The 14,344-nt window shown below is 44.1% G+C and overlaps 1 protein-coding gene across 6 annotated transcripts in view; it reads right to left on the reverse strand.

Annotated features, from left to right (window-relative positions):
* LOC110530908 (otoferlin) overlaps window positions 1–14,344 on the reverse strand; it is a 165,143-nt gene that overhangs the window by 110,628 nt on the left and 40,171 nt on the right. For all 6 annotated transcript variants that reach the window (XM_090243387.1, XM_090243390.1, XM_036985434.2 and 3 more), the window contains exon 3: window positions 8,008–8,096. In XM_090243387.1, coding sequence (XP_090099513.1) covers window positions 8,008–8,096 — 89 coding nt within the window. The remainder of the gene's footprint in view (window positions 1–8,007; window positions 8,097–14,344) is intronic.

A 14,344-nucleotide genomic window follows, 5' to 3' on the forward strand; every position in this document is an offset into this window, starting at 1 on the left:
TAACTATCCAGAACTCAAAATTGAGCTCATGTTTATCATGTTCATGCTTATCATGTTCATGCTCATGTTTCCATTGATAATCCTTGAGCTTTTTCGACAACTTGATTGGAGTCCACCTGTGATAATTTCATTTGATTGGACCGGATTTGGAAAGGCACACACCTGTCTATATAAGGTCCCAGAGTTGACGATGCATGTCTGAGAAAAAAACAAGCCATGAGGTTGAAAGAATTGTCCGTAGAGCTCTGAGACATGATTGTGTTGAGGCACAGGTCCCCAAGAACACAGTGGCCCCATCATTCTTAAATGGAAGAAGTTTGGAACCACCAAGACTCTACCTAGAGCTGGCCGCCTGGCCTAACTGAGCATTCGACTGAGCTCCAGAGTTCCACTGTGGAGATGCGAGAACCTTCCAGAAGGACAACCATCTCTGCAGCACTCCACCAATCAGGCCTTTATGGTACAGTGGTCAGATGGAAGCCACTCCTCAGTAAAATGCAAATGACAGCCCTCTTGGAGTTTGCCAAAAAGGCACCTAAAGACTCTCAGATCATGACAAACCAGATTCTCTGGTCTGATGAAACTAAGATTTTACTCTTTGGCTTCAATGCCATGCTTCATGCCTGGAGGAAATGTGCCTCCATCCCAACGGTGAACCATGGTGGTGGCAGCATCATGCTGTGATGTATTTCAGCTGCAGGGACTGGGAGACTGGTCAGAATCGTTGGAAAGATGAACAAAGTACAGAGATATCCTTGATGAAAACCTGCTCCAGAGCTCTGAGGAACTCAGACTGGGTCGAAGGTTCACCTTCCAACAGGACAACGACCCTAAATACATGGCCAAGACAAAGTAGGAGTGGCTTCGGAACAAGTCTGTATGTCCTTGAGGAGCCCAGCCAGAGCTCGGACTTGAACCCGATCGAACATTTCTGAAGAGACCTGAAAATAGCTGTGCAGTCATGCTCCCCATCCAACCTGACAGAGCTTGAGATGACCTGCAGAGAGGAATGGGAGAAACTCCCCAAATACAGGTGTGCCAAGCTTGTAGTATCATCATATCACATTGTCCCCCATCCTCTGTAGTGCCTTGCAGTCGGAGGCCAAGCAGTTGCCATACCAGGCAGTGATGCAACCAGTCTGGATGCTCTCGATGGTGCAGCTGTAGAACCTTTTGAGGATATGAGGACCCATGCCAAATTCCGCCATAAGCAAACAAGAAAACGCTCACCCAGAGGTGGCTCTCCAAGTAGCCGGGGACTTTAATGCAGGGAAACTTAAATCCATCTTACCAAATTTATATCACCATTTTGAATGTGCATTGCAGTGCTAGAGGCGTTACTACAGATCCAGGTTCATTCACGGGCTGTGCCACATCCGGCCGTGGCCGGGAGTCCCATAGAATGGTGCACAATTGGCCCAGCGCGGTCCGGGTTAGGGGAGCGTTTGGCCGGGGGAATTTACTTGGCTCATCGCGCCATAGAGCTCCTTGTGTCATTTCCGGTCACAACTTGTAGACTTGTTTATGTGCTGCTTTGCGGTTTGTTGCTAACCTTACTTTGCTACCTGTCAACTTTATGTTTTTTACTTTTTAAATTACCGTTTTACATTTTTTTAAAGTTCCTCGCTCAACTTTTTTCATTCAACTTTTTCACTCCGGACGCTTTATTTGGACGTGTTTCGGCAGGACTTCCACCAGCCAACGCTAAGTAGTAACATTAACATTATGCCTTCTAATTGCAGTCACTGTACTCCTAATATACTGGAGAACGATCGCCTTATGGCAAAGATAGCCGTGCTGCAAGCCCAGCTTCAGTCGCAATTGTTAGGAAAGGGTATTTTAAGTGTAGGAAAGGATGAAACAGCATCTGTGCCACCAATAAGTGCAGATAGTAGTATAAATCCCCGCAGCCGAACAATTTTCTCATGGCTTCTAGAAGGAAATGCTGTCGGAATGCTCAACCGGTGTCGCTCATTCAGTAGACAGAAACATTCAACCGTTCTCCCCATTAAGCAACGGGTCGGAGTCAGAGGCCGAGCCTTCTCTGGTCTCTCCTCCTCCCATTACGGGGTCTAAGGCACCGAAGCCTCCCACCATTAGCTCTGACAAATTGAAAACCCTAGTCACTGGTGACTCCATTACCGTAGTATTAGACTTAAAACGAATCATCCAGCGATCATACACTGTTTACCAGGGAGCTGGACTACGGACGTTAAGGCTAATCTGAAGATGGTGCTGGCTAAAGCTAAAACTGTCGAGTGTAGAGAGTACCAACAATGTTAGAATGAAACAGTCAGAGGTCACCAAGCGCAACATAGCTTCAGCCTGTATATCAGCGAGAAAGATGTGTCAGCATCGAGTAATTGTCTCTGGCCCCTTCCCAGTTAGGGGGAGTGATGCGCTCTACAGCAGTCTCACAACTCAATCGCTGGTTGAAAACTGATTTTTGCCCCTCAAAAAATATTGAATTTGTAGATAATTGGCCCTCTTTCTGGGACTCACCCACAAACAGCACCAAGCCTGGCCTGTGGAGGAGTGACTGACTCCATCCTAGCTCGAGTGGTGCTCTCATCTTATCTACGAACATAGACAGGGCTCTAACTCCCCTAGTTCCACAATGAGATAGGGTGCAGGCCAGGCAGCAGGCTGTTAGCCAGCCTGCCAGCTTAGTGGAGTCTGTCACTAGCACAGTCAGTGTAGTCAGCTTAGCTATCCCCGTTGAAACCGTGTCTGTGCCTCGATCTAGGTTGGGCAAAACTAAACATGACGGTGTTCGCCATAGCAATCTCACTGGAATAAAGACCTCCTCCATTCCTGTCATTATTGAAAGAGATTGTGATATCTCACATCTCAAAATAGGGCTACTTAATGTTAGATCCCTCACTTCAAAGGCAGTTATAGTCAATGAACTTATCACTGATCATAATCTTGATGTGATTGGCCTGACTGAAACATGGCTTAAGCCTGATGAATTTACTGTGTTAAATGAGGCCTCTCCTCCTGGTTACACTAGTGACCATATCCCCTGCGCATCCCGCAAAGGCGGAGGTGTTGCTGACATTAACGATAGCAAATTTCAAATTAGACAATAAAAAACGACTGTGTTTTCGTCTTTTGAGCTTCTAGTTATGAAATCTATGCAGCCAACTCAATCACTTTTTATAGCTACAGTTTACAGGCCTCCTGGGCCGTGTACAGCGTTCCTCACTGAGTTCCCAGAATTCCCATTGGATCTTGTAGTCATGGCAGGTAATATTCACATTTTTGGTGACTTTAATATTCACATGGAAAAGTCCACAGACCCACTCCAAAAGGCTTCGGAGCCATCACAGACTCAGTGGGTTATGTGCAACATGCCTCCGGACCTACTCACTGCCACAGTCATACTCTGGACCTAGTTTTATCCCGTGGAATAAATGTTGTGGATCTTAATGTTTTTCCTCATAATCCTGGACTATCGGACCACCAGTTTATTACATTTGCAATCGCAACAAATAGTCTGCTCAGAGACCCCAACCAAGGATCATCAAAAGCCGTGCTATAAATTATCGGAAAACCCAAGGACGTCAGAGTACAAAAATCTAACTGAGGAACTCAATTTAAACTTGCATAATACCCTAGATGCTGTCGTACCCCCAAAAACAAAAACATTTGTCATAAGAAACTAGCTCCCTGGTATATAGAAAATACCTGAGCCCTGAAGAAAGCTTCCAGAAAATTGGAACGGAAATGGCGCTACACCAAACTGGAAGTCTTCCGACTAGCATGGAAAGACTGTACCGTGCAGTATCGTAGAGCCCTCACTGCTGCTCAATCATCCTATTTTGCCAACTTAATTGAGGAAAATAAGAACAGTCAAAAATGTATTTTTGATACTGTCGCAAAGTTAACTAAAAAGCAACATTCCCCAAGAGAAGACGGCTTTCACTTCAGCAGCGATAAATTCCTGAACTTCTTTGACGAAAAGATCATGATCATTAGAAAGAAAATTTCGGACTCATCTTTAAATCTGCCTATTTCTCTAAAGCCCAGGTGTCCTGAGTCTGCACAACATTGCCAGGAACTAGGATCAAGGGAGACACTCACATTTTTTAATACTATATCTCGACACATTGATGAAAATAGTCATGGCCTCTAAACCTTCAAGCTACTTCCTGTTCTTGACCCTCCTATGTTGAACATAAACGTTTCCCTATCCACTGGATATGTACCAAACTCACTAAAAGTGGCAGTAATAAAATTTTTAAAAAAGCAAAACCTTGACCCAGAAAATATCAAAACCTATCGGCCTATATCGAATCTCCCATTCCTCTCAACGTTTTTTGAAAAAGCTGTTGCGCAGCAGATCACTGCCTTCCTGAAGAAAAACAATGTATACGAAACGCTTCAGTCTGGTTTTAGACCCCATCATAGCACTGGGACTGCACTTGTGAAGGTGGTAAATTACCTTTTAATGGCGTCAGACCGAGGCTCTGCATCTGTCCTAGTGCTCCTAGACCTTAGTTCTGCTTTTGGTTTTACTGCTAACCTACAAAGCATTACATGGACTTGCTCTTATCTATCTTTCCGATTTTGGTCCTGCCGTACATATCTACATGTACACTATGGTCACAAGACGCAAGCCTCCTTACCGACCCTAGAATGTCTAAGCAAACAGCTGGAGGCAGGGTTGTTTCCTATAGAGCTCAATTTTTATGGAATGGTCTGCCTATCCATGTGAGTGACGCAGACTCTCGACCTTTGTCTTTATTGAAGTCTCATCTCTTCAGTAGGTCCTGTGATTGAGTGTAGTCTGGCCCAGGAGTGTGAAGGTGAACTGAAAGGCACTGGAGCAATGAAGCGCCCTTGCTGTCTCTGCCTGGCCGGTTCCCCTCTCTCCACTGGGATTCTCTGCATCAATATCTACTACGGCAGTTGAATCCCTGGCTTACTGGTGCTCTTCCATGCCGTCCCTAGGAGGGGTGCGTCACTTGAGTGGGTTGACTCACTGACGTGATCTTCCTGTCTGGGTTGGTGCCCCCCCGGCCTTGTCTCAGGATGGTAAGTTGGTGGTTGAAGATATCCCTCTAGTGGTGTGGAGGCTGTGCTTTGGCAAAGTGGGTGGGGTTATATCCTGCCAGTTTGGCCATGTCCGGGGGTATCGTCGGAGGCCCCCGGCCACAGTGTCGCCCGACCCTTCCTGTCTCAGCCTCCAGTATTTATGCTGCAGTAGTTTTTGTGTCCGGGGGCTAAGGTCAGTCTGTTATATCTGGAGTGTTTCTCCTGTCTTATCCGGTGTCCTGTGTGAATTTAAGAATGCTCTCTCTAATTTTCTCTCTGTTTCTCTCTCTTTCTCTCTCTCTTTCTCTCAGAGGACCTGAGCTCTTGGACCATGCCTCAGGACTACCTGGCCTGATGACTCATTTCTGTCCCCTGTCAAATCAAATCAAATGTTATTTGTCACATACACACGGTTAGCAGATGTTAATGCGAGTGTAGCGAAATGCTAAAGTGGCATTGTTTCAAGTGACTAGTGATACATTTATTACGTTACATGTGTTATTATTAAAGTGGCTAGAGATTTGAGTCAGTATGTTGGCAGCAGCCACTCAATGTTGGTGATGGCTATTTAACAATCCGATGCCCCTGAGATAGAAGCTGTTTTTCAGTCTCTCGGGCCCAGCTTTGATGCACTTTTCAGTCCACCTGGTTGTGCTGCTGCTCCAGTTTCAACTGTTTAGCCTACGGCCTGTTCACCAAATGTGCTACCTTGTCCCAGACCTGCTGTTTTCATTTCTCTAGAGACATCTTGACCATGTTCTGTTATCACCTCCACCCGACACAGCCAGAAGAGGACTGGCCACCCATCACAGCCTGGTTCCTCTCTAGGTTCCTTGCTAGGTTCCGACCTTTCTAGGGAGTTTTTCCTAGCCACCGTGCTTCTATACCTGCATTGCTTGCTGTTTGGTGTTTTAGGCTGGGTTTCTGTACAGCACATTGTGACCAGCTGATGTCAGAAGGGTTTTATAAATACATTTGTAATTTGAAATTTGATTGATAGCGATTCCTTGTGACGGGCATGGTGCCTGAAGGCTGACCCCGGGTTGCCGGTTGACCAGTGTTTAATCCAACACATTGGTGCGGATGGCTTCCGGGTTAAGCTGGCGAGTGTTAAGGAGCACGGTTAGGGGGGGCATGTTTTTGGAGGAATCGTGACTCCACCTTGCCTCTCCCGAGCTCGTTGGGGAGTTGCAGCGATGAGACAAGATCGAAATTGGGGAGAAAAAGGGGGATAATTTTTTTATATTTACAAAAATAAATAGACAGCCTCCAAAGTTAGTGATGATGTATCTGTAATAAGAATGTCAACCGTGCCTAAAACAAATGTGGTCTGTCGATTCATTTGTATAATTGGAATCAAATGAGTCCGTGCTTATTTTTGTTATTTCTTCATGTATCTCATCTATCACACCTACACCACCCGATGTCACAGGAAGGCCATAAAGATAATCAAGGACAACAACTATCCGAGCCACTGCCTATTCACCCCGCTATCATCCAGAAGGCGAGGTCAGTACAGGTGCATCAAAGCTGGGACCGAGAGACTGCTTCTATCTCAAGGCCATCAGACTGTTAAACAGCCACCACTAACATTGAGTGGCTGCTGCCAACACACTGACTCAACTCCAGCCACTTTAATAATGGGAATTGATGGGAAATGATGTAAAATATATCACTAGCCACTTTAAACAATGCTACCTAATATAATGTTTACATACCCTACATTATTCATCTCATATGTATACGTATATACTGTACTCTATATCATCTACTGCATCTTTACGTAATACATGTATCACTAGCCACTTTAACTATACCACTTTGTTTACATACTCATCTCATATGTATATACTATACTCAATACCATCTACTGTATCTTGCCTATGCCGCTCTGTACCATCACTCATTCATATATCTTTTTGTACATATTCTTCATCCCCTTACACTTGTGTGTATAAGGTAGTAGTTTTGGAATTGTTAGTTAGATTACTTGTTGGTTATTACTGCATTGTCGGAACTAGAAGCACAAGCATTTTGCTACACTCGCATTAACATCTGCTAACCATGTGTATGTGACAAATAAATTTGATTTGATTTTGATTTGATTCATATGCACACGCATACAGAGCCTACTTTGAGTGGAATATCATCTCTAATCATAGAGATAGACCAAGATATAGCATCTACTGTATATACTGTACCTGTGTTTTTACTTCATCCTTAAAGTCTTGGCCTTAGCGTCTGAGTGGTTGAGCTCAGGTGCGACAGATGCATCCATTAGCATACGGCGCTAATAGAATTTCATTACTGCCTCGCTCCACTCTATTGGAAGCCCATTCAGATGCTGCACTGCGGCCCGCAGCCAATCCCACATACAATTGAATCACTCTATCACCTCATAGTCAAGAAGCGTTAGGAGCTGATTGCCTATCTGAAGTGCCTTTAGCTAGATTATTGTGTGCATTATGTTCGTCTGAGGATGGCAGGAGGAAAGTGATGGAAGGGTTATGGTGACCTTCCCTCAGTGTTCCAACTGTTAGTTAGACCCTGTTTAGTATGGTGGTGTGTGGCAGGGTTGTGCGTATTATTATTCCTCTGACCCGTGTTTGGAGTGTGTATTGAGCATGCTGAGATTCAGGTATTTGTTGGTTTGAGTTTTGTTAGTAGTAGCAGTAATCTCGGTTCTGGGTCCATATGTGTTTAGAGACAAAAAATAGGACCTCCGCCCTCTCTCTTTGCAAGTTATGGCCAAATGTCCCCTCACTTTCCGAAATTCGAAAGATGCTAATACCTGTGAAATCGTGATTTGTCCAAAGCACCGAAACTTTCGCTGCTCATTCTCTCACTGCATCCCATTGTATCATGACAGATCTACGGTACTATTTATGTTTATGTAGTCTCTCCACGAGAGAATATTGTAGTACTTATGTTACAGTATTGTGTTTGAGTGTATTGTAGGTAACTGACCTGTTGGTGAAGACTTTGCTGTAGTTGAACACTTGAACTTCCAGCATCTCATTTTCATCCACTCTACTGGCAATCGGCCATCGGAACGTCTGAGGGGCGAGAAAGACTAATTAAGGATTCAGCCCAAAACTATGTGACAGTGTGACAGGCTGCACAACCACAGGCTATAATGATTCAACCACAACATCCGCAGTTTACAAGAAAATCATTTGACTGACCGGTTGAAAAGTATTTAATGTCAATCATTCACCACAACAGGCAATTTAAAAAAGCCCACCAGCCTTCTCTTACTGGGCCATAGAATATCTAATTACTTGTTTTACTAAGCAAGAGAAACATTTTCAACCCAACACCAAAGCAACACCACCGGCAACATGAATAACTGAAATTGTCAGAAAACCTTAATTGGATTTCTTCAAGATAAACCCAAGTTGTGCTGCTGAGTCATCTCTAATAAACACAACAGAAGTTGCACCACAGCATGCAAACGCTATACATCTCAGTGATCTAATCTCTATTATACACTGGTTGGTTCGAGCCCCAAAAGCTGATTTGCTGACAGCGTGGTACATCAGACTGTTTTTTGTTGTTGTACTGCTCTAATTATGTTGGTAAGCAGTTTATAATAGCAATGAGGAACCTCAGGTTTCTTTTATTTATTACATTTTTATTTAACCTTCATTTAACTAGGCAAGCCAGTTAAGAACAAATTCTTATTTTACCCCAGACAAAACCTCCCCTAACCCGGACGATGCTGGGCTGCCCTATGAGACTCCCGATCACGGCAGGTTGTGATACAGCCAAGGATCAAACCAGGGTCTGCAGTGATACCTCTAGCACTGAGATGCAGTGCCTTAGATCGCTGCGCCACTCGGGGGTTTGTGATATATGGCCAGTCTACCTTGGCTAAGGGCTGTGTCGAGGCACTCTGCATTGCGTCTTGCATAAGAACAGCCCTTAGCCGTGGTATTTTGGCCATATCCCACACCCCCGCGGGCCTTACTGCTTAAAATGACTGTCCACAGTTGATTAGCCAATCAGCAGCCTTTCCCCCTGTGTTATCACCTTATGTAAGTTCTGTTTAAAAAAAAATTAGGGTGGAATGGGGTAAGGATCCATATAGTGAGAGATAGCCTAGCTAAATCCTGTCAAGGGTACAACAGCAAGACAGAGCTGAGGGAATTAAATTGTTCTCTGTCAGTCTTGTCTGTTGTAACGTTGAACTAAATTTGTCTATGTCAGTGCTGGATGTGTGATGGGAAATGCTGTTTGAAGCTCATCCAGCCCTTGCTGATCCTTTCTGCTCCTGGTTGCTGACAGCACAGTGGGCTGTTTTTACTCAGAGCAGTTATCCACCAGGCCTGCCCCTTTACTTAAACCTGGGGTTCCACCTGCCACTGTAATACAGACAAGAAACAAGCCCTTGGGTGTGTGTGTGCGTGTGTGTGCACCCACATGAAAAAAATACTATAGTATACAGTACTTAAATGTTATACTATTACCTGTAGTGTTTTGGTGGACTTTACTGGACTAAAACCCCACAGTGAATATTTACAGTTAACTATAGAATAAATATTGTAGTTAAAGAAAACTGTAGAATATACTATAGTAATCAACGTAGTGTTTTTTCAGACACACTGTAGTATTTACTATAGTGTTTTTGTTCGACATATCTTTGACATACAGTAGAAGTGGAGGCCTTCACCTTGAGGAAACCTATTGGAGAAATACTAAAAGAGCAGAGGGGTTGTGTTTAGGTAGGTTGGTAGGTAGGTAGGACTGGGGTCTGAAAAGATAGTTCAGAGCTTCTGACCTTTTCTACAAACTGTAGGGAACACGATATACATTACATGTGGACACACCTTCAAATTAGTGCATTTGGTTATTTCAGCCACACCTGTTGATAAAATGTCTTCCCTTCTAGAGCTGCCCCGGTCAACTGTAAGTGCTGCTACTGTAAGTGCTGCTAAGGGGAAACGTCTAGGAGCAACAATGACTCAGCCTCAAAGTGGTAGGCCACACGAGCTCACAGAACGGGACTGCAGAGTGCTGAAAAATCGCCTTTCCTCAGCTGCAATCCTCACTAATGAGTTCCACACTGCCTCTGGAAGCAACGTCAGCACAAGAACTGTTCGTCAGCAATTTCAAGATATGGGTTCCCATGGCCGAGCAGCCGCACATAAACCTAAGATCACCATGTGCAATACCAAGCGTCGGCTGGAGTGGTTTAAAGCTTGCCACCATTGGACTCTGGAGCAGTGGAAACGGGATCACCATCTGGCATTCTGACAGATTAATCTGGGTTTTGCGGATGCCAGGACAATGTTACCTTCCCGAATGCATAGTGCCAACAGTAAAGTTTGAGGGAGGAGGAATAATGGTCTGGCACTGTTTTTCATTGTTAGGGCAAGGCCCATGTGCTTCCAACTTTGTGGAAACAGCTTGATTCAGCATGACAATGCCCCCGTGCACAAAGCGTGGTTTGTCGAGATCTGTGTGGAAGAACTTGACTGGCCTGCAAAGAACCTTGCCCTCAACCCCATTGAACGCCTTTGGGATGAATTGGAACACCGACTGCGAGCCAGACCTAATCAACCAACATCAGTGCCCGGCCTCACTAATGCACTTGTGGCTGAATGGAAGCAAGTCCTCACAGCAATGTTCCAACATCTAGTAGAAAGTCATCCTAGAAGAGTGGAGATTGTTATAGCAGCAAAGGGCGGACCAACTCCATATTAATACCCATCATTTTGGAATGAGATGTTTGACGAGTAGGTGTCCACATACTAGTGCGATCTATGGTTGGCATGTAGGTATCTCACTTATTGGGATATTGGGATACGGGGAAGGGGAATGGGCAGGGTATACAGTACATTCAGAAAGTATTCAGACACCTTCAACTTTTCCACATTTTGTTACGTTACAGCCTTGTTCTAAAATCAATCAAATGTTTAAAAAAGTATCATCAATCTGCATACAACACCCCATAATGACAAAGCGAAAACAGGGTTTTAGAAATTGTCGCTAATTTATAAAAAATTATAAACAGAAATACCTTATGTAAAGAAGTATTCAGACCCTTTGCAATGAGACACAAAATTGATCTTAGATGCATCCAGTTTCCATTGATCACCTTTGAAATGTTTCCACAACTTCATTGGAATCCGCCTGTGGTAAATCGATTGGACATGATTTGGAAAGGCACACATCTGTCTATACCAGGTCCGCTCCTGATTCCCGGGTTCGTCATTTTGGTCGGTGTCCTGCGGCTGGAGACGCGCGTCGGGGAGTGGGTGCTGTCACGTGTGCTCCCTATCCGGCCTCTAGGTCACCAGGCTGCTCGTTATGGCGCACACCTGTCACCATCGTTACAAGCACCTGCATGTCATCACTCACCTGAACTCCATCACTTCCTTGATTACCTGCCCTATATATGTCACTCCCTTTGGTTCCTTTCCCAGGCGTCATTGTTTCTGTTTCCTGTCTGTGCGTTGTTTGTGTGTCTTGTTTTGTGTTATGTTTAATTTATTTATTAAAACATTCACTCCCTGAACTTGCTTCCCGACTCTCAGCGCACATCGTTACCCGAGTAAGCTAGTGACTTTAAAAAGAAAATGTGCCTTTCTAACTTTAGTCACTAGCTAGCTATTAGAGTGCAGTTTTCTCCACCAGAAAGTATTGGATTTTTTGTTGAATAACCCATTTCATTTCCCACATCAGATTCAACATCTGGGAAAAATCTGCATCAATCATGTTGTGGAAGTCTGTGTATTCAAACTGCGCAACACAACGAGAAGGTAAGAAGAAACAGGGATGTTCTCAAGCAGCTCATCGACACTACTGTATTTTTGGGCATGGAACAGTTGGCTTTTAGTGGGAACATTCCGCTAACAAGGGCAACTACAAGGAGCTTGAAATGTTTCCTCTCCAGGAACTGTGAGTAGCCCTGTTCATTTTATGTCATTAGGGTATGTAGAATCAATCACATACACCAACACGATCACATTATTTCACATCGAAGTGCTTTTCAACCTTGCTTGGACAAACTCATTCTTAGCTAATTTTATTGGTCACATGACACATATTTAGCAGATGTTATTGCGGGAGTAGCGAAATGCTTGTGTTCCTAGCTCCAACAGTGCAGTAGTATCTAACAATACACACATTTTAAAGTAAAATAATGGAATTAAGAAATATATAAATATTAGGACGAGCAATGTCGGAGTGGCATTGACTAAAATACAGTAGAATAGAATACAGTATATACATTTGAGATGAGTAAAGCAGTATGTAAACATTATTCAAGTGACTATTGTCACTCTAAGGTGCAGGGTTGAGTTGGAGGTGTACGTGGCCACGCAGTCATGGTGAACAGGGAGTACAGGAGGGGGCTGAGCATGCACCCTTGTGGGTGCCCTCTGTTGATGATCAGCGAAGTGGAAGTGTTGTCTCTACCTTCCCCACCTGGGGGCGGCCTGTCGGGAAGTCAAGGATACAGTTGCACAGGGCGGTGTTCAGACCCAGGGCCCCAAACTTAATGATGAGCTTGGAGGGTACTATAGTGTTGAAGGCTGAGCTATAGTCACAAATCCCTCCTGAGATGTGTGCCAACCTGGTGGCCAACTACAAGAAACGTCTGACCTCTGTGATTACCAACAAGGGTTTTGCCACCAAGTACTAAGTCATGTTTTGCAGAGGGGTCAAATACTTATTTCCCTCATTCAAATGCAAATCAAACTGTTCAAATAAACCTACCATTAAAATTATAGACTGATCATTTCTTTGTCAGTGGGCAAATGTACAAAATCAGCAGGGGATCAAATACTTTTTTCCCTTACTGTACACGGACGTGACTAAAATCATAGATAATTCCCTTGGCATGTGATTGTGATGTATTCTAGGTTGGGTGAACAGAAGGACTTGAGTTTCTGTATGTTATCACAATCACACCATGAGTCGATAATCTTCTTCTCGAAAAAAGCTTTATTCCTGTCTGCGTGATGAACTGAGGTCATCCTCCTGCAGCTGTAAGTTCCAATCACCTTGTCCAGGTTGTCCACGTCTCCTTTGTTGTGGTTGTAGTCCAGGATGATGTCTGGCTTCCTGTCCTCACGATCACTGTTCTCAGCCATTTTGTGCAGTGTGCTCAGGAGGACCACATTCTTGTTCCTCTTTGGGAGGTAAGAAACTAGAGTGATGGTTGGGGTGAAGGCAAACTGATGAGAAGGCCTCTCTGCCCCTAATTGCGAGGAGTGCAGGGGGGAGCTCAGGCTTGTTCTTTCTAACTGTGCCAACCATGGTGATCTTCCTCATCAGGAGCTGCTGGCTGAGTTCAATCAGTAGCACACATAATCTTAATTTCTCAGTGTGTGTGTTTGTGTATGTGTGAATGTGTGTGTGTGTGTGTGTGTGTGTGTTTTTGTGGTGTGTAAATTATTGAATAACTGCCGGGTCAAAAATGACCCTAAGACAATCTTTGTACCCTGGTGGTGTACAGCTTTCATGGAAATATGAACAAAGGCGATGTTTCACTTTTTCTAATGTTGGGGTCACTCTAGGAAAATGTATCAAATTTCAAGTTGAGAAAATATCATTTAGGGGATTTTCTCTGCTGTTAAACATAGTGGCGGGTCATTTTTGACCCTTAAGACAACACAAGGGTTAAGTATTGTTGTGGACTTAGAACATCCCCTGGCACCCAGTGTAGCTGTATATGTGTACTGTTTTGTATGTGTGTCTTTCGGAGGGGTTCGGTTAAAGGACCCAATGTGTTGGCATCTTCCATAAATGTAACTTGCGATTCCACCATAGGAAGAGTTAGAAAGAATAAGATGAAGCTCCGGTAATATGGATAACTGTTGAAAGATCGGTGATGTGTTTTTTAAAAAACGTTTTAATGGACACAGTGCAACCTTTGGTAGGTAGGCTGCTGGCAGGCTTTGGCTACGGCACAGCAAAGCCAAACCAGCCCCAGCCCCTGCTCATCTCACAGCGGAAGTGAAATGGCTACAATGACTTTGTGGTAACACTTTACTTGACAGCTTGCGTCATAACACTTTATGACATGGTCATAACCATGTCATAATATGTCATAACAGAGGTCCTAACATGCAATAACCTGTCATTACACTGTCATGATGCACTTTACACTTGTTGAGACATACATTGCGTGATTTTATGGCTGGTTATGACACCCACATTTACAGTAGTCAAATGTGTTTTTTCCCCTGCCAAGAAGTTTCCTTTCGTTTGAAAGTGTGTTTCTTAAATCCTTTGTTGTTGTCAAGAAGCATTATGACCATCAGAATCATATAAGCCAGATAGGCCTATCACGTAC

This window comes from Oncorhynchus mykiss, chromosome 8 (genome assembly GCF_057628025.1).
Source record: "Oncorhynchus mykiss isolate SJ-2025 chromosome 8, ASM5762802v1, whole genome shotgun sequence".
Lineage (NCBI taxonomy): Eukaryota > Metazoa > Chordata > Actinopteri > Salmoniformes > Salmonidae > Oncorhynchus > Oncorhynchus mykiss.